Below are 23,398 nucleotides of genomic sequence, written 5' to 3' on the forward strand. Positions count from 1 at the left end.
CCATTTCCTCATTCTGCACTTCTCTGAAGTGCATCATTGATTCTTTTGGCAGCACTTTCAAGGTTTCCGCTTTAAGTCCATTTGGCAGAGTGATCAGCAAATAATGTGATCTCTATTTACCCCATTAGGGAAGTCATTTATCATGATGTTAAAAAAGGTTAGGCTAATTATGCTCCCTTGTGGAGTTCCATTTGCAACTCAATATATATTAGAATAAGCTTTCCCTATTTGGACTTAAGAACATAAGAATGGCCATACTGGGCCAGACCAGTGGTCCATCTAGCCCAGTATCCTGTGTTCCAACAGTGGTTGGTGCCAGATGCTTCCGAGTGATCTGAGTGATCCGTTCCTTGTCATTCGTTCCCAGATTCTGACAGTCAGAGGTTTAGGGATAGTTGGAGTATGGGGTTGCGTTCCTCACCAGCTTGACTAATAGCCATTGATGGATCTAGCCTCCATAAATGTATCTAATTCTTTTTTAAATTATACTTTTGGCTTTCACCCCATCCCCTGCCAGTGAGTTTCACAGGTTGACTGTGTGTTCTGTGAAGAAATACTTCCTTATGTTTGTTTTATTAATTTCATTGGGTGACCCCCAGCTTTGTGTGTTATGTGAAGGGGTAAACAAACACTTCCCTATTCGCTTTCTCCGCCCCATTCATAATTTGATAGACCTCTATCACATCCCCCTTCAGTCGTCTCTTTTCTAAGCTGAACAGACCCAGTCTTTTTAATCTCTCTTCATATGGAAGTTGTTCCACACCCCTAACCATTTTTGTTGCCCTTCTCTGTACTTTTCCCAATTCTAATATATCTTTTTTGAGATGGGGCCAATAGAACCGTATGGAGTATTCAAGGTGTGTGCATTCCATGGATTTATGTAGTGGCATTATGATATCTTTTGTCTTATTATCTGTCCCTTTCCTAATGGTTTCTAACATTTTTAGCTTTTTTGACTGCTGCTGCATGTTGAGCAGATATTTTCTGAGAACTATCATGATGACATCAAGATCTCTTTCTTGAGTGGTAACAGCTAAGCTAGATCCCATTTTTGGATATATTAGTTAGGATTATATTTTCCAATGTGCATCACTTTGTATTTATACTATAGTTGTATAGTTCTGTTGCTTAAGAAGTCCCTTACCCACCGAAACATTTTTCCCATAACATACATGGAGGCCACCTTATACAGTAGTCCCTCTCTCCATTTTAGCCTTTTCCTGTCTCCAGTAAGGTTCTGATCATGAATTATTTGGTTTATCATGCTTTCCTGTACTTCTGTCCCTTCCCTAACAATATGGTCAATCGCACTCCGACCTCTTTGGAACCCACTTTATGTTCCATCTATGAACCTGTTTCTTTCTAGATGTGCTACTAATCTCTGTTACCATTCTGTCCATTGTTTTACCTAAACATGCTGTGAAAGCAATTGGTCTGTATGCCTCAGGTCTTGAGAGCAATTTACCCGGTTTCCTCACTGGGACAATAATCACATGTTTCCAGTTTGCAAGATTTCACCTTTTTGCCATATGTTATTATATAATTTTAAGTATCACCTTGTGACATTGTCTAATTAAAATATAACCATGCAAATTATACAAAAATATAACTCAGGGCCAGAAAGGGTTAAACAGCTTGCAGGCTGGATGACCCAAACCCAACCTTTAAAGTCATGTTTAAAAGGTATGCAAATAGTAATTAGGGCCATTCATGCTAAATAGGCAATATTGGCAAACCTATATTGTTAGAACTGATTCTAGTTGTGTGTATCTTAAATGCTACCTGTCTGTCACTATAGCTAGTAATTCAGAGATCAAAAGGGAATATTAACATTTAGATCAGGGGTCCGCAACTTTCAGCACGTGGCCCATCAGGGTAATCCGCTTGCAGGCCGTGAGACATTTTGTTTATGTTGACCGTACGCAGCCACAGCCCCCAACAGCTCCCATTGGCCGGGAAGAGCAAAGCACAGCCAGTGGGAGCTGCAGGAGGCCTTGACTGCGGATGGTCAATGTAAACAAAAATGTCTCGTGGCCCGTGGCCGGCCAGCAGATTACCCTGATGGGTGGCATGCCAAAGGTTGCTGACTCTGATTTAGATGAATCTTGGGTGAAGTAATGTCATTGTCTATATATCCCTTTGAAGTTTGTAATAAACTGCCTAGTGGATAAATTGCCCTGTGTTAATTTGTGTAACTAATTACTGGTGGTGTTTAGAAAACAGAAGGACACATCAGAAGCCTATTGTTTACCCAGGACTGTGTGGTCAAGTGGATGCTAGAAAACTGTATAAAAGACCATTGGGTACTGATTCTGTTATCTCAGATCTGCTTGAGGCTTCATACAGGGGAAGCTTAAGCTATAAGGACTGAGATCCCAGTCCTAAGCTGGAACATCCTGCAATGATATTGGACACAGGTTATAGTCCAATGAACTATATCTGAAAGAACTCTTTGCAACTATAAAGCTCACTATCTCTGCTATGAATCTGAACCTTAAGAATTGAACTCATGTCTGTGTGTATATTGATCTTTTAACCTTACTCTTTTTTTTTTAATTTAGTTTAGTTAATAAGAATTGGCTGTAGCATGTATTTGGGTAAGATCTGGAATATTCATTAACCTGGAAGGTAATGTGTCCAGTCTTTTGGGATTGTTAGAACCTTTTCTTTTATATGATGAAATAAGATTTTCAAAAATCTGCATCATATTTGACTTCGGTACCTGGATGGAGGCCTGAGGCTGGGTCACTTCAAGGGAATTGTGTTGTTTGGACTTCTGAATAACCAGTAAGGTATAACAGAAGCTGTTAGTGCTGGCTTGGTAAATTTAAGTATTGAATTATCCACCAGCTTTGGGGTTTGTCTGCCCCATTCTTTGCAGTTCACCTTAATTGAGTGATCTCTGCTTGCCCCCACTGGGACCCCAGTCACACACCCTCAAGGTTTCCTTGCTTAAGTGTTTAAGCATTTCAAAACTTCTTTCATTCTTGCCTTGTGCAGTGCTTTTGTGCCTTAGTACTGCTTTTTGGAGTTCGCTGTACCAAAGTTTTCATTTAAAACAACATCCACATCCTCCTCCTGCCTCTTCATCATCTTTAATCATTAACAAAAATTTCTTCCTCTCTCTAATTTCTATCCTCTGATCCTCTCATCACTGACTTTTTGAGACCGGGTGGCCAGAATTTCCGCTTTTTCTTTGTTGGAGCTTATTACTCCGTGTCCTGCAATTGCAATGCTTGTCTGTTGCATCCGATGAAGTGAGCTGTAGCTCACGAAAGCTTATGCTCAAATAAATTGGTTAGTCTCTAAGGTGCCACAAGTACTCCTTTTCTTTTTGCGAATACAGACTAACACGGCTGCTACTCTGAAACCAATGCTTGTCTTGTGCGGCTTACCCTTTATTCCATTCATTTTCCTAATTTGTTTATATACTTCTGCTGTATTGGTATATTTATTTACTACCCACAGTGTATTCTCCATTTTTCTCTTTTTATAGTCCTTTGTGCAACTGCCTTACTTGCTTCATATTTCATTAAGTCCCCGCTATTTAGGGAATTTTTTGCTGTCTTGTATGACTTATTCTTCTCCCAAATTACTATTTCACATTCCTTGTTCCACCATGGAATGCTTTTTCTATCTTTAGGTAGTGTTGGCATCCTAGGAATAGTTAAACTAGCTGGCTTTATGATTCCCTTAGTAACATTGTTACAGAATTCCTCAATATCTTCTCATTTGCTTTTTTTTTTTAAAGAGATTCCAAGTGAGGATATTATCCTCATCTTCTGTATTACCTTTTCCTTGATATTTAATTATGTGAGGAATTGGTCACTAGCCATTCCCTCCTCTGTAAATTTCCCAGCTATGGTTATACTTGCTATTACTAGAAGCTATTCTCAGATCCAGGCATGAGAAGCTTCTGTCAGCTGTACAGAATTTATTCTCTTCAAATAATTGTTCTAAACATTCTATCATTATAATTTTTTACTTCCTCACAATCTGTTCTAACTATTCAGATCACCACAGATAATGAGAAGGTATGTGACATCTGCAATTAATTCTTTCAGGCCATAGCCTCTAGTTTCCTGCATGAGTTATAGGCATTATAAAGTCTTAGAGAGAGAGAATTGTTTTGTATTAGTATGTCAGTAGCATAATACTCAATATTTAGCTTTTTAATCTCTACTTTAGGGTAGTTCAGGTCCTCCTTAATGAAGGTGCAGGTATCCCCACACTTTTCAATTTCTCTATCATGTCAATACATACCATATTCCAGGATTTTATAGTCTAGTTTTTCTATTAGCCAAGTCTCTTGCATGCATATTATAGCAGGCTTTGTTTTCATATCAATATTTTTCTTTAATTCCTGCCTATGCGCTATTAGGCGATGGGCATTCCAGCTGAAAATAGTGACCCGAATTTTTTTAACCTTCAATATTTCCTTCATTGAGGTTGCTAACCTGTAGGTACTTTTCAGTCACTTGGATTATAGTTCTCATTTTCTGTATGTTCTTTATTACTTCAGTCAGAAATACAATGAATTTCTTTGTTTGTATAAATAGTATGTCGTCTCCTTTTACCCTGAAGTCACTCATTACTTCCTTCTCATTAATTTGTTGCTTGCTATTCCCTTTCCAATGACAGGTTCTTTGTTTCCCCTCTTTTTTCTTTCAGATATCTTCTAGCAGCTTCTGCATATGAGATGTTATCAATAATTTTGTGGGTTTTTTTAATTTCTCTAGCTTGCTTTGCCTTGGTACATCCTCCATATGCAGAGCTGTGTTTTCCTCCACAGTTGCAACATTTTGTTCTGTCCCTTCCTCACAATTATCAAATGAATGTTCATCTTCACACTTATTGCACTATAGTTTCCCTTTGCAATTATTTGCTACATGTCCAAATCTTTGGCACCTGTAGCATCTCACAGGAGGAAGACTAAAGGGCTTAGTCCAGAATATCTGATACCAGAGTAACCGTAGGGTAGCATCCTTCCCTTAAGAGTGACCAGCACAATTGGTGAGGACTTGCTATCACTGCCTCTTCTGCTAATTAGCCTCTTAGCTGTTATCACCTTATCTTCACCTATTACTCGCTTTATTTCCTTTTCTGACATTTCAGCTAGCACACCATATGCTACCACTCTTGTTTCTGTAAGGAATCTGAGTAGCTGACAGCTTATTTTAATTTTACCTAGCACCTTTGTCTTAAGAAGCTTCCCGACTTTGGTTAGTGGAATGTAAAAACAAAAACAAGTCTCTGCCATCTCCAGCATTTTTTCCTGTTCCACCCTGCAATCTTCAGGGGGCTGATATCTCCTATCGTTATTTCCTTACCTAGGGGTTTTACTGTTATGTAATTTTGCCCATTTCCTTTTCCTGCCTTCCTATTTGCTGGTCCTTCTTCTGGTTCCAGAAAAATCTACCGTTTTCTTTGTTTGCATCCAGTCTTCCTCCATGTTTTCCCTATTTTCACTGTCTAGCCTGGTTTCAGTTTCATTCGTTAGCTCTTCCATCTCACTCCGCCTAGCCAAAGCCTCAGCCAGCTAGCAGCCTGCTGAGTCCAGACTCAGCCACTGCAACCCCCCTATAGCCTCCCAGCCCCTTTCTGCTCTCAGCTTGCTGGTTTTATCGTGCTCGCCCAGCCCTTCCCAGCTGGAGTTCCCTCTCAGTTAACCCTGGCCCTCCTTCTCTTAGGTGTATGCTGGATGACCTAATTGGCACTCTATCTGGAGATGTGATACAAGGGACCAGAAAACAGCCCCACGGTCTGAGCAATCCCTCCCCCAATCAATCTTCCTCCTCCCTGACTGGTGGATGATCATCTTGGCTGTACCAGGAGCAGGGGGAGGAAGATTGCTGTGCTGTGCAGAGCCGGGGAGGGAGGTGTGGGCTCAGCCCCATATAGGAGCATGCCCAGATCAGACAATCTTCAGGGACTTCAGTATTAAAACCTAAGGCGTGTCTTCTGAAAATCCACTGTTTGCAAAGGTTTATAACTTGGCCAAATTTTGACAGATTTTCTTGGAGATAGGAAAAGGCATGTCCTTGACACGGAGGCCACTTTCCAGAATTCAGATCGCTGGTCCAAAGCCTGGGGGTGATGGAGCTTTTCAAAGAAGAGGCTGCTAGAATCTTTTAACGTGGGAAAAACAAGCTCTTTCCCTCTAGCCTTGTTCTCAAACACAGCTGAACTTTTTCGGCTGAAATTTCCCCCCAAAAATTCAGCCTGCAACAGATACCCAGCATGAAAAAAATTCTGCCCACATGGTTGGAATGTGGCCAAGTTCTAAACAACTGAAAATAGAATCTTCTAATGGGAAGCATTGGACAACCTATAATTACAGTAGTTTCCAGAAGCCTCAATCAAACAGGGACCCTATTGTGCTGGGGGCTGTACAATATTATAAATGAGACAGACTCCAGCCTAAAGAACTAAAAATCTAAGATCACGATCCTCCAAATACTTACATATGTGTTTAACTTGAATTATGTATATAAATATCTGTAGGATTGTGGCCTAAATAAGAGATATCTACTTATTCCATGTTAATGACCACTACTTTTACAAATTAGAAATTCATTGGAGCCCATTGCTATGGTTTTGGACTTCAGACATCATTAAAAGACAGTCATTTACAGACCAAAAGATATCATTCCTTCAGTGTAAAAATCTTACTGTGGTGAAACCTCCATTTGGGGGGTTGAGATGGTCACCTCCATTTGGGGGTTGAGATGGGCCAGCTGGTGTAAGTGAGCATAATTGCACTGAAGTCAAATGTGTTACTGTAAACATTTGAGAATGCAGGAGTGGTAATGAGTTAAACATCATCACATGACTATAAATCCAAGTATCTGACAAATGATAAATATCTGACATACATTTCCAATAGATGGCACATTCACCATCACACTGTGTAACAACATCACCTTTGTCTAAGGAGAGTTGAATCTAGCACAGTTCATATTCATTCATATTCTCTGCATAGCACTTGGAGAGAACAGAAACAGCAGTGACTGAGTTAGATCAAGATGAGATTTAGATCAGAGTGTTACTAGACCAAAAAGTCTCAATTTGTCCTAGAAGCCATATACACACATTCAATAGGTGTGAAAAGATGGAATTCTGCAAAATCTTGAATATAAGGCCCGCAAAGAGATCACTGTGAGGGGAAGAAACAAACCCAATGAAAGGCCTCACATTTCTTAAAGTTTAACTAGTTTGAATTTTCAGCCATGTTACAAAATGAATTTCTTTCAGACTAAATTATACGCAATTTCGCTGTAAAGTGTCAGAGACATACAGGCAGTTCCAGAGTGGCCTAAACCAAGCCTCTGCATTTATGTCCTTAAGCCGGTTTGCATAATTGGTGCATTTACATTGAGTATTTAGATATAGTAGTGGCTTATCTTCTCTTTGTGGTAATACATGTGGAGAGAGTCTCAGTTTTCCTTTTCATGGTATGGTGGCTTAGCTCTCTGGCCCAATTCCAAAAACCTCCTTCTCTTTTGGGGCAAACAAAATTCCAGAATCTTTTCCCTTTTGTGCAGGGGCTTGCTCTCTACACCCATGGGCTCACAAGCAGCCTTACCACTCAACTTTTCCAACCCTTTCTGGAGAGCTACAGGCAGCTCCTGCTCTCCCTGAGCCTCTAGTTTTCTAGCCCCAAATACTAGCCCCTCCTCAGAGAACTTTCACCAGCCCTTAGACTGTTCCTCTAGGTCTCTTCCCAGGCTCTTTCAACCTTCCTGCCAGCGGCACTGGAACAATTGTTATACTGGGGGTGCTGAGAGCCATTGAACCGAACTGTAAACCCTGTCTATAATGGAAACCACTTCAAGCCAGTGGGTGCTGCAGTACCCTCCATGCCCCTTGTTCCAGCACCGATGCTTCCTGCTAAGCTTTTTTGCCCAGAAACATTCAACAAGTCATGTTCCCTTCTTATTGAGACCTGCACAATAAATCTAGTCTCTTCCCTAATCTTCCCTTTATAGCAGAAAGGGAGAACTTTCATAACCCTGCCCCCTTTCCACGCACACACTGGTCTCCAGCCTACAGCACCCAGGGTCCCTCTTACTACATGTCCCAGGATACGTTGCTCTTGGGCTCAGTTGGAAACCTTCAACCAGCTTTCCCACTAATAATCTTCCTACCCAGCTCACACACACACATTTAAATTTTTGCTATGCAAAACCTTGAGCATCTGAAATTCCATTTCCAAAAATTTGGACACACAGCTCTGGGAGTACAGACTTAGAAACCACTTCTGAAAAATTGGTCTCCAATGATAAAGGCTCTAAACATCATCAGCTCCCTGAGCAGTGAAGCTGAAATATACTAGGGGCCAGATTTTCTGCAAGGTCTACGTCAACATAAGTCTACCAGCTGAACATCTGGCCCTACATGCCTACTGGTGTCAGATTATTTTCCTCTCAAAATTAATAAGGTCTGATTCTCCACTGTCTTGCACCTTGTTTAATCATTTATACCTGAGCAAAATGAAAACAAAATTGGTATAAAATACTTGTAAATCAGAAATCTCAAATCATACCAGTTGTAATGTTTTAACTTACTTTGCACAGGTATGAATGACTAGATAGAGTGCAAGGCAATGGAGATGAATGCCCACTCTGTCCCTGCATTACTGATTTGGGGGATAAATGGAATAAGGTAGACTCCTGTCCACAATGAACCTGTGATGCCAGCATCCATCGCCTGCTTGTTACATTTTCAAACAAGCATCTTTGTGCTTTCTCCCTCACTTCCCCTCATGCATGGGAAGAAATCCCTGTAAACATCTCTGAAGTCACTTCATTGTTCACCTTCACATCCCTTCTCTAAAATTCTTCTTTGTTCTGCTGGCTACAATAAAGTTGACAATGGCTAGGCAGTTGGTATGGTGGACCGCTGCCTATCCTGCTGACCAATATTGTCTCACTGTTTCCTCATACTACCCATCTGTCTATACCCATCTATTATCTCTTGTCATGTACTTAGATTGTAAGCCCTTTGGCTCAGGGACCATCTTTTGGTTCTTTGTACAGCATCTAACCAAATGGATCCCTGGTACATGGTCTCCTAAGCACTATGATACAAATTAATACTAAAAAATAGAAAGGAGAAGTGCATAATACTTAATTAGGTACTCCACAGATACAAGCAGTGGTACTTGGCAGTTAGCCTTGATGGCTATGGAATCTAGAAGATTCATGGAACTGTGGTGGTGAAGCTGTGATAGAGGCTAATTTCTCCTGGATCATATATCTCTTCTAGTTTAGGTGCCGTTATGAAAGATTTGGGATAGAATAAATTGAATACTCTGAAGCATGAGAATATAATTGAACTGCTTTCTTAACAGCAGCAAGCAGTTGTTTGGCAAAATCCCCAGCTCTTATAGAAGAGAACATGTTAACATGTTTGTACTGGTCTGCTAAGGTTAAATGGAAACATCTGTTTGGCAGCTCTTTACAGCACTAGAATTTGAAATAAAAATAGAGAAATGAACTTATGAGTCATGATTTCCTTTTTCTTAAAAAGAATAAGAAATTAATAGGTGACTACATATATTAATGCATCCTTTATTATGTACAAGTATTAAGAGCTAAGTACACATGTTTTCTGAGGAAAATGAAAGTTTGGACTTTCATCATTATTCCTTTATAGTAGTTGAACCAAAATAATAAATTAGGGTTGTTCTCAAAACCATTATTGGACTTCTTTGTGGCTGAGAATCATGATCTGTATCTTCCACAGTCTTGTGCAGGCTATTACATTGTGATTTTTGTACTGTACCAAGTGTCTAAAAACCCAGCGATGGTTTAGAGCCGATACATGCATATCCTTGGTGTTCTGGACATGTGGTCTTTCAAAAGAGTTATCCAAGAAATGTAGATTTTTTTTTCTGTATCTGTCAACAAACTGTAAGTCCAAATACTGAAAGAAGAACAATGTTTTAGACATAGTAATGTACAGAATTATTACTAAGAGTACATTCACTTCAGTGCACCTCACTTAAAGATGTCAATCTAAATAGGAACTTCTAAAGATAAATCCTTCCCTTCTCCATCCTCTCTTTTATCCCAAGTTACCAGCTCTTGTTCTGTTTTATCACTGGCTAGCTCAGATCTGTCACTGTGTAAAGTACAACAAAACTCCTTCCTGTATGGCCCTACTCGATCAATTCTGTTTTAGCTGTAACTTTCCCAAACTTTAGCTTTTACTATAACCTCTTTGTGATACCCCAGCTTTGGCTATTGCAAGGCTCTCCTTTACCATAAATCGTATCTAGTGTTGCATGATTCATTTTGAATTTCATCTTCGACAGTGCTCATCTGTTTCTGTCAGTGATCTTCTTCCCAATTTACATAATATTTTCTATTGCTTATGAGAGTTTTATTTATTTATAGAAAGTTTCCACTCTTCATATGATACCTCTCAACCTTAAAACATGCCATTGTGTGACAGAAGAAACTGAAATATGACAGGTTTCAGAGTAGCAGCCGTGTTAGTCTGTATTCGCAAAAAGAAAAGGAGTACTTGTGGCACCTTAGAGACTAATCAACTTATCTGAGCATAAGCTTTCCTGAGCTACAGCTCACTTCATCGGATGAAGCTGTAGCTAACGAAAGCTTATGCTCAAATAAATTGGTTAGTCTCTAAGGTGCCACAAGTCCTCCTTTTCTTTTTGAAATATGACAAGTGACCAGAGTGGGGAACAGCTGTGCTTTGTTGCTTATCATGCTATGTTTGACAGTTTACAATATTTTAAAATTCTAGGAATCTTTTCTAAATGTGTTAATTAAATAAGCCAGGTTAGACAGAAAATTGGAAAAACAGAAACTCACTCTTGCAAGGACCCTCCTTAGCCAAGGCTCAGCAACAGGATTTGAACCTTCAGATTCTCAGCACACACTTCTACCACTTGAGTTAAAGATTAACTGTTATGCTATATATGGCCCAGCCAATACAAGGGGAATTAACACACTTTGCAGCAGGAGTGCTGGAACAATTTTGATAGTGGGGATGCTGAGAGCCATTGAACCAGACTACAAACTCTGTATATAATGGAAATCACTTCAAGCCCGGGGGTTCCAGTTCCAGCACCTATGCATTGCAGGTACTTTGCGCAACTGCTAGACAGCAGTAGAATGTTGGAGGATCACGATCCATCTCTGTCCATGAACAGGACTTGTGGTCTAGTAGTTACAGCCAGGATGGCTAAGTATATTGAATTGCCATTTATTCTGAAAGGAGGTGTGGCTGAATGAAGGAAACTTAGGTTCTTTCTTCAGGTCTGCAAGAAGTGATCTAGTGCAAACTCAATAAATTTACTTGCGAAATGCCAGTGAGGAAGGAGGAAGAGAATTATATTCCTAGCGTGTGGTATTACTCATTAGTAAGGCTTTTGAAATGCACAGAAATATAAGCAGTAGAAGATGTGAGCTAAAAACTCATAGTCTCCTGATTCAGTGCATTTTCCCCCGAATCAAAGGAGATTGTGCAGGAATTTCTCTTTCTTTCTCTTCCCCACAAAACATTGTCTGGTTCTGGAGTACTGTTGAACCTGAAGGCTGATTTACCTGAAAAAAAAAATCAAGACCATACCACATAATCCAAGATAAGTTGAGGCTGGCATGTCGTCTTCTCAGTATTGCCAGAACAACATGAGTCAAGTGCTTCTCAGTGCTAGAACATCATGAGTCAAGCCCCAAATAGTCATGACATTAATAAAACAATCATGAGGTTTTTTTAAAATAATAATCCTTTTTGTTGGCCTCCTGGTTTCTGAGACTTTACGGTGCACCCACTTCACATTTTCAAGGTCTTCTCTGCAACCACTGTGTCTAGGAACATACTTTAAAAGAAATGAAATCCGAGGTTCTTCTGGAATCTCTCAATTCCAAAAGAGGCTGTAAAAATCAAACCACCACCACCCCCACACACAAGTATTGTGAGACTTGCAATAAAATCACAAGAGTTGGCAACACTGTGATCTATTGTCCCCAATAGTTTCTTCATATAATATATGTTTGTCAGTATATCTTGTGTGTTAGTGTTATTTACAGTCCAGTTGCTGATACAATGCTTGATTTTTTATTTGTATTCAGGGTAACACAGGACTAACTGGAGCACGTGGGCTACCTGGACCAAAAGGAGATGGCTATCCAGGTGCACCAGTATGTGTTGTTCTATGTCATTTCTTAATGGCAATTAGATACTGTACTTGGTGTCCCAAGTAACAGGAATAATTTCATGTATAACAATAGTTATGTGGGTATTAGTTACGGGAGTTTGCTGCTTTGAAGTGTCTAGACCCAGTTAGGTTTCTCTCTCATTTGAAGTAACAGGAACATTTTGTTTACATTTTGGAGTCCTCTAACTTCTCAACTTCCTTGTTTATTTAAATAAACAATCAATCAGCCCCTTTCCTGTCCTAAATACAGGCATAACCCTGCAAATAATTACCACTGGGCATAATGTTTTGGGTTTTTAGTGACACTACTCCTGCTAGAAAGCAAGTGATCCCACCTCCTCCTGCCTCATGACTTCCCTGCTCACACTCTTTCACCAACCCCGACCTTTCCCCTCTCATATTCATCTGGTGTCTTTCCCCTCACAGTTCAAAGATGCTATAGCTTCCCATATCCAAAAACCCACTCTTGACCCCACACACCTCCCCCCACGTCTCCAGTTACCTCACTCCATCTCCCTTCTCCTGGTCACCACACCATCTATAACCATTCCTTCAAGTTCCTCTCCTTCACTCCATCCTGGATCCCCCTCATGCCACTGAAACTGCTGTCACCAACATCTCTAACAAACTCGGCTTGTAGGGTTGCCAGTTTTGGTTGGACATATTCCTGGAGATTTCATCACATAACATACTCTTTAATTAAAGATTAATCTTTAATTCCTGAAGATGCCAGGCCAATCCTGGAGGGTGGCAACCCTATCAGCTTGGCCAAATCTAAGGACCTGTACCCCATCCTCCTGGATTTCTCAGGTGCTTTTGACACTGAGAGTCGTACCCTTGCCCTTCTTTGGATTTTTTGACTGTGTCTCCTACCAACCTGTCTGTTCCTTCAGTGTCCCTCTTGGTATTTAAGGGAAACCACTCTTCAGTACATGTAAATACTGTTAAGATTCTGACAAAAATATCCAATAGCAAAAATGTAGAAATTCAAAGCTAGGGATGAAACTCCATTCTTTCTCATGGTTTGGGAAACTACTCACTATTTCTCTGGTGTTGTGCTAGGGACCTCCAGGACTGCCAGGCTCTCCAGGACCAAGAGGCCCAAAAGGCACAGGAGATCCTGGACAAAAGGTACCAGTGCTATAGTAATGCATACAATTAAAATAGCAGACATCTCCAAAGTATGAGTCCAGCTAACCTGAGATGCATGCCACATATGATGAAATGGTGCAGTCCCCTCTCATGCCTTGTCTCACTGTCAGGTGTTGATTGTAACATCTCTGACAGAGTGAAAGCTCTTCCTTGTTTTATATACCCACAACCCCACAAAGTTGTGTCACAAATCTACAGAATGTCTCATCTGAGTGCTGGAGTTTGCATTTAGAATGCAGAGAAAGCTGCAGAATCTCATGCAGGCAGAGAGCTGCCTAGTGACTATGTCTCTGTGGAGATTCACGTGTTGCCTGTTCTAGAAAATACACAAAATATCTTGTACTGATGATAAGTGTACTTATGTTTTCTGACAGGAATATGCAAATATTTGAAGAGTAGGAATGAAACTCCCATATTTTGGAAAACCATGTGCTTTTGGGGGACAACAACATTTATTTTGTTTCCCTCCCTTCCCATCAACTTTCTCCCTCCTGCCTTCTATTTTCTATTTGAAATATACAAGTCATTAAATACTGCCCTGTGGGATAGTGTAAAGCAGTTTCTCTTCATTCTCTTTCCTCCAGGTTTGTTTTAAAATGTAGCAATTGCAATGCAACTCTGTGGTGCAGCTATCAGATTGCCTAGAACATTAAAATACTTTAGGTGACACTGCAAATATTATGAAAACAATGTGGAAGCATTTCAACTCTACATTTCTAATCACATTTGTCACCTTTAGTTTCCCCCAGGTGCAATGCCTCTCAGCCACTAAGAGTCTTCGGAGTACTCTCCTAATACGTCACTAGTCCACTTATTTTCAGTGTTATAAATTTTTTAAAATCTCATTAATTCTATATTAACTACTCTTTCCTGGGAGTCATAGAAATGGGAGCACGTGGTTTCCCTTCATTTCTAGGTTTGCCTAGGAGAAAAGAGAGCCAACTCATGTTTTTAGGACAGCCTTTTATCTTGAGTTTTCCCAAATCTTTTATATTTTCAAAACTTTGAATCTCATGACATGTGCCTACTGTATATTTAGCCTATCAGGCTACAACAACATTCTGGGGATTGTCTTTCAACTGCAGGTGACCCATTAAAATCTGGCCCAGATGGGTAGATGTTAGAGAGCTTATTCCTTCACTCTCCCACTTCCCTGGTCCTTCTCGCATGAACAGAGAGCAACAATACCCGAAGTCCGAAGGTGCAAACAATTCGATGTTTATTGGGGTGAACTTCCAGCAAGCTTAAATACAAGTTCCTTTTTCCTTATTTTCGAATCCCAATTTACTTCCTGTTTGCCCCTAATTTATATAGTAATATTCTTAGCTATACCTTAACCAATCATTCTACTGAAATTTAACTAACCAATCCTAACATATTGTAACATGATTAGCTAACCAATTATATCCCACCACAATAATTAGATTACACCCAGCAAAATTAATTATACAGCAGACAGAAACAATCACAGAACCAGACAGAGATTATACAGACAAACAATAGCAAAGTGGGAACTATAATGACAAAACAATACAGAAGTGAGGATTTCACATCCCAGCTATTGATAAGTGAGTTCTTGCCAGACAGGATGCTATCAAACTAAGTTTCCTTTTACATTTTCTAGGCACTTCCCTTTCTCTGGAGGTGATAGGAATACAATCCTGTCCTGATAGTGCCTAACAGCCCAATAGCACCTTATTTCAATGTGACTAGTTTGGAATGTGAGGATGTGACTGTTCGCTTCCTAGCTTATGGCTGCCTCTGCTGCTTAGCCAAAGGCCTTAGCCTAAGAACAGGGCCTCAGACTGCCACAGTAAGAGAAGGACCTTACACTGGCAGACAGTGATTTTGATTCTTTCTTTTATACCTCTAACTAGCCAAGTGATAAGAATACACCTAAATTCTTAAAGTACAGGCCTTTACAGACAGGCCTGAATATCTATATCCTAACAGTAGAAACCAAAAATCATCAACTGGAAACAGTTTGATACTTTTTCATAAAGAACTTAATCAGCACTGACTCCAACTAGCAATCACGTCCTAATGGCCAAGGACTGAAGAGGAGATGTAACCATCCCCTCTCATTCCAGGCAGAACTGAAGCACATTTGCAGTATGTAGGAAGCTTGTATGTAATATCTTCTCTGTGAATGACAGCCTGCAATGCTGTCAGCGTGGCATGTTTCATTAACAGTAAACTCATTTTTTAAAAAATAAACCACCTGATATTAAACTGTATTCCATTGTGAGTGCAAGATAAATGTAATTCTTTGGACAGACACAGACATTAAGGAGATTATTTTAATTCTTTTGAACAGCAATGAGATATTGAACATTGTTCAGATTTACTAAATCAATGGTAAAATGCATCAAAAGCACAATGGCTAATTGTAACTAGTTAAAGTAAGATATGGTCATGTAATATTTTATTATGCCAGAAAGTAACATACTGGAACAGCTAATAAAAGATACTGTTATGTCAGCCATGCATTATTTATTCCATTTATGTACAGTGAAGAGTCTTGTAATCATTTGACTTACACTGCATCAAATCAGGCCTGCAAGCAACTTTCCTCTTGTGAGGAGTCCCATTAAAGCCACTAGGACTATTCACATGAGGAAAGTTAAGCACACGCTGTTACGCTGGAGTGGATCATGACCGTGGGTACCTGTCTCTGGCCAGACTGCCAAAAGCAAGGAAGACTCCCCAAGTTGGTGGTATGTTCTATAATTAGATACCACCAAGCCAGTACCAAATGTGAACTCCTGGATTACTATAAGATTACTATTACTATAACTACACTAAGGAGTCACATACAGTCCTCTTAGACTCCCCAGTCTATCTTGCCACCCAAACAAACCGCATTTAATGATAAATAGTCACTTATACCAAAAAAAAAAATCAAATATTCCTGGTTACTACCAGTCCCAAGAGACCAGTCACTCACCCGAGTTGAGTTGCACTGTAGATCTTACAAAGATAACACCGGTGGACAATACTATAGTAAACTAACTATAGGTTTACTAACTAAGAAAAAGACATGAAAGCTATTGAGAGGTTAAAGCAGGTAAAAATATGTAGACTGTGATGCGCCTGTACATAATTCCAAACAGTAGCAGAGATGAAGTAATTTGCCAGTTTCCCAGAAGTCTCTCAGGGTTACCCAGAATAACTCTGGGGATCTCAGTCTTCTTGTTCAGTTATTCTGCCCTGTTAGAACCCAAACAGCCCAGAGATGCAGGATCTTTCTCTGAATCCACACTTAGAACTTCTTCTCACAGAAAACAAGCAGACAGGATCACCACCCATGTGGGTTCTTTCTTTGATTGGTGGAGAGAGAAGAGCACGCTTAGAGTCTTTGATCTCTGATCACCACAGGCAGTGACCACTTGCCTGCATGAATTAGTACTATCCTGTTAAAGTTCTTTATTTGCATTACACAAGGCTTCTTTCTTGTTTGATGGGTTATTTAGTTACCAGGTCTATATAATGTAAATGTTTGCCATTATATTATAACAAGATACAGATAAGTGAAAACAATGCATGTAACGTAATTAGTTGTCATGACGTTTAAACACCAAATATATTCTTACACAATTAACAATCACATTGATCTGTACTAACACAGAAATGAATTGGCCTTGGTCTTTGGCCTGAGCTTGCACCTGCCGGCATCACACATGTGTAAATGGTTGCAGGATTGGGGCCTAGAACAGTTCAGAAATTAGAACTAATTCATAGATTTCCACCTAATGCATAGAGATTCTGCAATGTGCACTGAAGGGCATATCTATTTTTTGCACATAGTCACTTATCATAGAAATCATAGAAATCATAGAATATCAGGGTTGGAAGGGACCTCAGGAGGTCGCCAGGTCATGTCACTTTATCAAAATGTGTGATAAATGGAAAATGTTCTGTGCTAAATTTAAGTGTGACTTTAAACCTGTCAAAACTAAGTATTAAGATATAATCCATATTTTAACAAATCAAGTGTTAATTAAGTGGAAATCTCCATAGAATGCTGTTAAATACATATGGGCCTGTGTGAATTAGGTGACAAAAGAATTTGGCGAAGGCAAGTAAATCAGCAACATTCCTCAAACATTTATTGGAAACTTCAGGTGGGATTAGAATCATCATGTAAATTAGATACACCTTCCACATTTTTGTAGACTTATTCCATGTTTTTATATGAAACATTAGAATTGTGTAGTTTGGTTCTGAGAATTACACTGATAAAACTGAGTTGCAATAAAGGCTGTCTTTTCAAATTATTAAAAGACCTGGATCTCATACAATACAATCAGAGCCATACTGTGTAGAGGGTTACAGATAAAAGCTTGGAATCTGAGATAAGATCTCTTCAGGCAGGCTTCCACTGAAGTCACAAAGGCTGCTTATGAAGTTCAAGGGTCCACCTATGCTATCTGATTGTGGCCAAAATTTATAATGGAATTGAGTAGGAATGGGATACAGAATGTAGGAGCCTTGGTCCAAGCAAGCTGTATAGCAAAGAACCTTAAAGGAGTAGCTCTCTTTGCATTTCAAGCAATTAATTTAGGGCCAAATCATGGTCACATCAAAGTCAGTAGCAAAACTTTCACCAAGTTCCACAAGAGTATTATCGGTCCTTAACATATCACAGTGTAACACCGACAGACCCTGGTTGTCGGTGGGAGGGATGGAATCTAGGGCCTCTGGAGCTCAGTGCATGAGGCTCTACTGCATGAGCTAAAAGCCAACTGGCCCTTAGTAAGGCTCTAGAGCAGACTCATTAATCTCTAAGTGGTCTCAGTTCCACTAGAGGGGACAGAACACCACACTCAGGAGGTGTGTGGGTTACAACAGCATGATACTATATGTCCAAACTAGAAATTCAAAAATACGTTTATCTATATGGCCTGGATTAAAAATTTAGAGTTAAGGATATTTTACTAAAAATTTAACTTGTTTATGTTAATTTTTTAAAAAATTGCTTCTGTTTTATGATCCAACTAGATGGATGTATACCTTAAGCCAATCAGAATGAAATATTTAATTAAACTAAGGTTTGTTTCCTAATCAAATGTTGACTCTCGGCAAAGAGAATGGCTGTAAGTGTTGCAATGTGGGACCATTGTACCACAAAGGGGTAATATTCTGAGAATACATCTGTAACTTTGCTGCAGTGCATCTATAATAAACTTGACTGGAGAGCAGATAGTCAAAAAAAAAAAAAAGGAAGAAAAAAGGATCTGATCTTTTTTCTCTCCTCTGTATGTATACAGGTGTAGGAATTCTTGTCTTTTCCCACTCTATAACCTACCTAAAGCTATCTGAAATGCCAGAATTCCCCCAAATGAGCCCAGAAACTGGAGACTTGGTAACAATTTTTATAAACAGTCAGATTTGAAATAAAACTTTGGCATAATGGACCTCCCACTCCATCCCCCCACAAAAAAATGAGTACAAACAGTACACGAATCTCTACAATTAAAAAAAGCACACTTGCTTAACAAAAGAGACTCAGTCATAAATTTACATGCTAGTCAATCTGAAATTCCACTGAGTACCATTATATAAGAATGTTCCATACATCTGAATTGCAGCTCTGTTCTCCCTGCTTTCAAAGATGGTTCACATATGTGCACACTACAGAATAGAAATGTTGTCTAACAGAGGCCTAATTCATATGAAAACAAAGTTGAAACATGTGGAATGCATTCAGCATAGACAGCACCAAATTTTCTATAGCATTGACAGCAAGAGCATGGGAAGCTGGTACTTAATCACAAATGGATTTAAATGCACTACTGCCAACTGAAGGAATGGTTAAAGAAATTCATATCTTAGAAAACACAACATTAGAAAATGGCAAACCACCGCTCTTGCTAAATAACAGAGGAAATGCCAAAACCACCAGTACAGTCCCTAGTGTATGAATGATGAAGCCAGAAGCAGTTGCAGGAAGAATATCATCCAGAACTTGGCCCCTGTGTCTCAGAAATAAATCCAGAAAAGGGGAGACAGAATGTTTCCCCTCCTGTGCACTCTCTGCTTATTTCATTTTCATGACAATACTATTTAATCCACACAACCTCCTTCCTCAACCAGAACTTTGTTTTAAAACAAACAAACACAGGTAAAGTTGTTAAGTGATGTTTTACAACATATTACATATCTTACAATCATTTACACAACCCAGAGAATCTTACCTGCTGCTCACATAGAAAACAAATGCACTCCACTTATCAAAAGTAAGGAATGGCTTTACAACTCAAACTGGTTCTAGGAAAGATGTTTATTTTTAAAAGGGGTGGGGGAGAAATTTATACACATCATTGTATTACAGCAGGGGTGGGCAAACTACGGCCCTACCCATAGTAAGGGGTAGTTCAGAACCACAAGGTCCTCCAGAACTTCCAGGAGCTCAGAGGCTGTATGTCTGCTCCTACACGCCTTTGTGGGATGCAGCTTACTCCCTGACACTTCAGAGTTACCGGAGGGGGATAGATGCATTGAAAACTTAATCAGCTTGTTTGTCAAATAATCATTTGTTCGGAGTTGAAAAAATGAATTAAAGACATATCTAATAGTGAACAGAGAACTAAAGCTGTTCCAAATTCTAAATGTGAAAACCAGTGAGTGAGTCTTTCCACTGACTTCAACTTGGATCAGGCCCTTAAAGAAAATTGAGGTTCTGTCAGAAAAATGCAGAAAAGCAAGAGAACACCAACAGGATCGTCTGACACCACCTGGAGGGTATGCTGTGCATTAAGAAATCGTAGGGGATATAGAACTGATTTTTTACCATATGTTCAGTAGCAAATGTAAACTATATTGTTGCATATCACATTCACTTATGATGCTTTTTCTCTGAAGCAGTGGTTCCCAAACTTGTTCCGCTGCTTGTGCAGGGAAAGCCCCTGCCAGGCTGGACCGGTTTGTTTACCTGCTGTGTCCGCAGGTTTGGCCAGTCGCAGCTCCCAGTGGCCGCGGTTCATTGCCCCAGGCCAATGGGAGCTGATGGAAGTGGCGGTCAGTACGTCCCTCGGCCTGCGCCGCTTCCAGCAGCTCCCATTGGCCTGGAGCAGCGAACTGCGGACACTGGGAGCCGTAATCGGCCAGACACAGCAGGTAAACAAACCAGCCCAGCCCAGCAGGGGCTTTCCCTCCACAAGTGGCGGAACAAGTTTGGGAACCACTGTTCTGGAGGGATTGTGGTCATTGTATCTGTTTATATGTTGGGTCATCTTTACCTGTACATTTCCTTCTTTGTATCATTTAAAGCCCATCCTTACCCTCCCCACCCCCCCCAATGAGACTTTAAAGTTTTTCAGTGGAAAATTGGTAGTGTTCATTGTAGAGCTAATCATATTCATGTTAAAAAATGCACGAGGGATTGTGGTGTGCTCAAAGTTATGGCATATATCCCCTACCCACCCAATTGCTTCCAGGAGTTACATATGTTCTGCAGCTCACAGTAGCCCAGAATCCCCCATAGCACTGTACATTAAAAGGACTCCCCGTCACCGCCCTCTTTCCTCCCAGATGGCACCTCTGCCAAAATTTGGGTGGGGCCTTCCACATGGCAGCCTGTGGCCTGCACTAGAAAAATTTTCTTGCAGCCAGCTAAGGGATCTTTGTGGTCTACAGGCTTGGGGGTAGAACAAAGAGGGGTGGGGAGAGAGGAGTGTGCGTGCAGATAGTCTATCCTATAATAACAGGTTTCAGAGTAACAGCCGTGTTAGTCTGTATTCGCAAAAAGAAAAGGAGTACTTGTGGCACCTTAGAGACTAACAAATTTATTTGAGCATAAGCTTTCGTGAGCTACAGCTCACTTCATTGATGAAGTGAGCTGTAGCTCACGAAAGCTTATGCTCAAATAAATTTGTTAGTCTCTAAGGTGCCACAAGTACTCCTTTTCTTTTTATCCTGTAATAGTGTATGGTACCTATTTGGGAACACATGCATAGCTCACTTTTAGTTATGCCACTCACGGGTGATGTGATGAATTTGAACTCAAATTCAGGCCAATAAGACCATCACATCACTTGCACTGAGATTTCAAACATCCCAAAGTCCTTCAGATCTGGGCTTTTGGTTCAGGCCCATTTTAACATTTACAAGCACACATATGTATCTCTGGCACTTGTTAAGGGTACACAAAACACTACCAGGAAACAGGAGATGGAGTATCATGGCTATAGAAAGACAATCCATAATGAAGTAGTTTCCTACTAAAGATTGGATCTGGGGTATTTCAAATAGAACCAGTTGTTGAATTTTGAAGAGAGGAGTTTAATTATGGAAAATCACCAAGGAGACAAAATAAAGCTAGAGAATGAAAACACTATAAATTTGTTTTCCTCCTGTTTTAGCCAACTTGATGTCACACACCCTTCCACCCATCTGCTGATGATGATATGTGGATTTGCAAGCCTCCACTGTGAATCAGTGTAACATTGTCTTCTGGTTATTCTAATTCAGGTGCTCCCTCTACAGGCCATGTCAACATTTTTTTTAAGCAAGTACATGTCAACTGAAATGTTCTAACTGGTACCCTATTAACTGAATTTTGCCTGTGAAAGCCATAGGGCTATCACAGGTTCTTAGTTGCCCTAAAAATACACTAGCTTTTCCGGTCTCTGATGTTAATACGTAGAATGATTAGTAGCTTAGCAACACACTGTCTTTTGTTCTCTTGCTTGTGTATGCAAAAACAAATAAGTGCATTTAGGTTATAAGTTCTAAAAGAAAGTTTCTTACTAAACTTGGTTCATAATTTTCTGCTTCAGTTATTCACTCCATATGTGCACTCCATATGAACAAAACCTATTCTTTTTTCAAACCAGCATGCATTTTTCAGTGATGATCTGCTCATCTTATAGCTATTTTGTCATTTTTACAATGATGTCTCATGCTGAAAAGACAGCTAAAATAACACTCAGAATTCCTAAATGCTAAACAAAAACTTGCAAACTCCTACCTTTCCTTCTCTTCTGTGAAGCTATTAAGAATTACAAAGCAATATCCTTGCTCTCAGAACAAATGCATCTTTGCGATTAAGAAACAGACCAATGAAGAACATATACGATATCCACCAGTAAAAGGACTCCTTGCCAAAAGAAAAGAGCGTATGCATAATTTACCTTTAACATGTTCAGCAATACTGTTAAAATAAATGGATGGTTCAATCTTCTATCTGAATGAAAACTGCTGATAAATGAATTTATTTCTCACAAAAGGTGTTGATTTGGCAGCCCTGACACCGAAGTCCTTTAATTTCAGAATAGGTACATCACAGACAGTATAACAGTATAAATGTCTACAGCAACCCACCAGTGTGATTCAAGTCTGTCCTGCAGAGTTCCCCAGTAGGAGGTAAAAAGTGACAGACAAAGCAGCAGATGAGTACCAGGTGTAATGGTGGTTTTGGTGGTGTGGCCCTTTGTCAGTTAGGAACTGAACTGAGACCAAGAAATTTTAGTTAAGATATTGAACTGCTGTCACATGATCTGTGTTTTGGCATATATAGCTTCTGACTCAAATCCCTCTTAATTTTTATGTACAATTATTCCCATTTTGGTTTTTTATTTTAAATAGAATTGTTAAGCATACACTTAGATTTATGTATGTTTTAAGATATCATATAAGCGTGATTGACTGTCTCATCCTGGATTTTATCAGGAATGTATAATAAATACAATACAATAATAAAATTCTAAATGAAAGAATGGTCACTACCTCAAGTATATCAGTTCATAAGTTAAGTTACTAGATGATAACTGATTTATGTGTCTCTTTCAGGGAGAGCTTGGAGCAAGAGGACTGCCAGGACCTTCTGGGCCTAGGGGAATAGGAATATCTGGTCCAAAGGTTTGTCAGAGTCCATTTTGTAGATTTGTGATCTTTATGAATGCCTGAGACCTGACACTGATCTCATCTACACTAGTGTAACTTCGTTGACTACTGGACTTGCACTGGTATGACTGAGATCACAATCCTGCCCAAAAGATAAAGGCCCGGATCCTGTACTTACTTATGCTTGTGATGAATCCCATTGAGTTCAATGGG

General features: G+C 39.8%; 1 protein-coding gene across 2 annotated transcripts in view; it reads left to right on the forward strand.

Moving 5' to 3' along the window:
• Window positions 1–23,398, forward strand: part of COL28A1 (collagen type XXVIII alpha 1 chain) — a 118,152-nt gene that overhangs the window by 66,475 nt on the left and 28,279 nt on the right. For both annotated transcript variants that reach the window (XM_073333869.1, XM_073333870.1), the window contains exons 24-26: window positions 12,102–12,170; window positions 13,250–13,318; window positions 23,132–23,200. In XM_073333869.1, the coding sequence (XP_073189970.1) occupies window positions 12,102–12,170; window positions 13,250–13,318; window positions 23,132–23,200 (207 nt within the window). The remainder of the gene's footprint in view (window positions 1–12,101; window positions 12,171–13,249; window positions 13,319–23,131; window positions 23,201–23,398) is intronic.

Source organism: Lepidochelys kempii, chromosome 2 (assembly GCF_965140265.1).
Source record: "Lepidochelys kempii isolate rLepKem1 chromosome 2, rLepKem1.hap2, whole genome shotgun sequence".
NCBI classification, from domain to species: Eukaryota; Metazoa; Chordata; order Testudines; family Cheloniidae; genus Lepidochelys; species Lepidochelys kempii.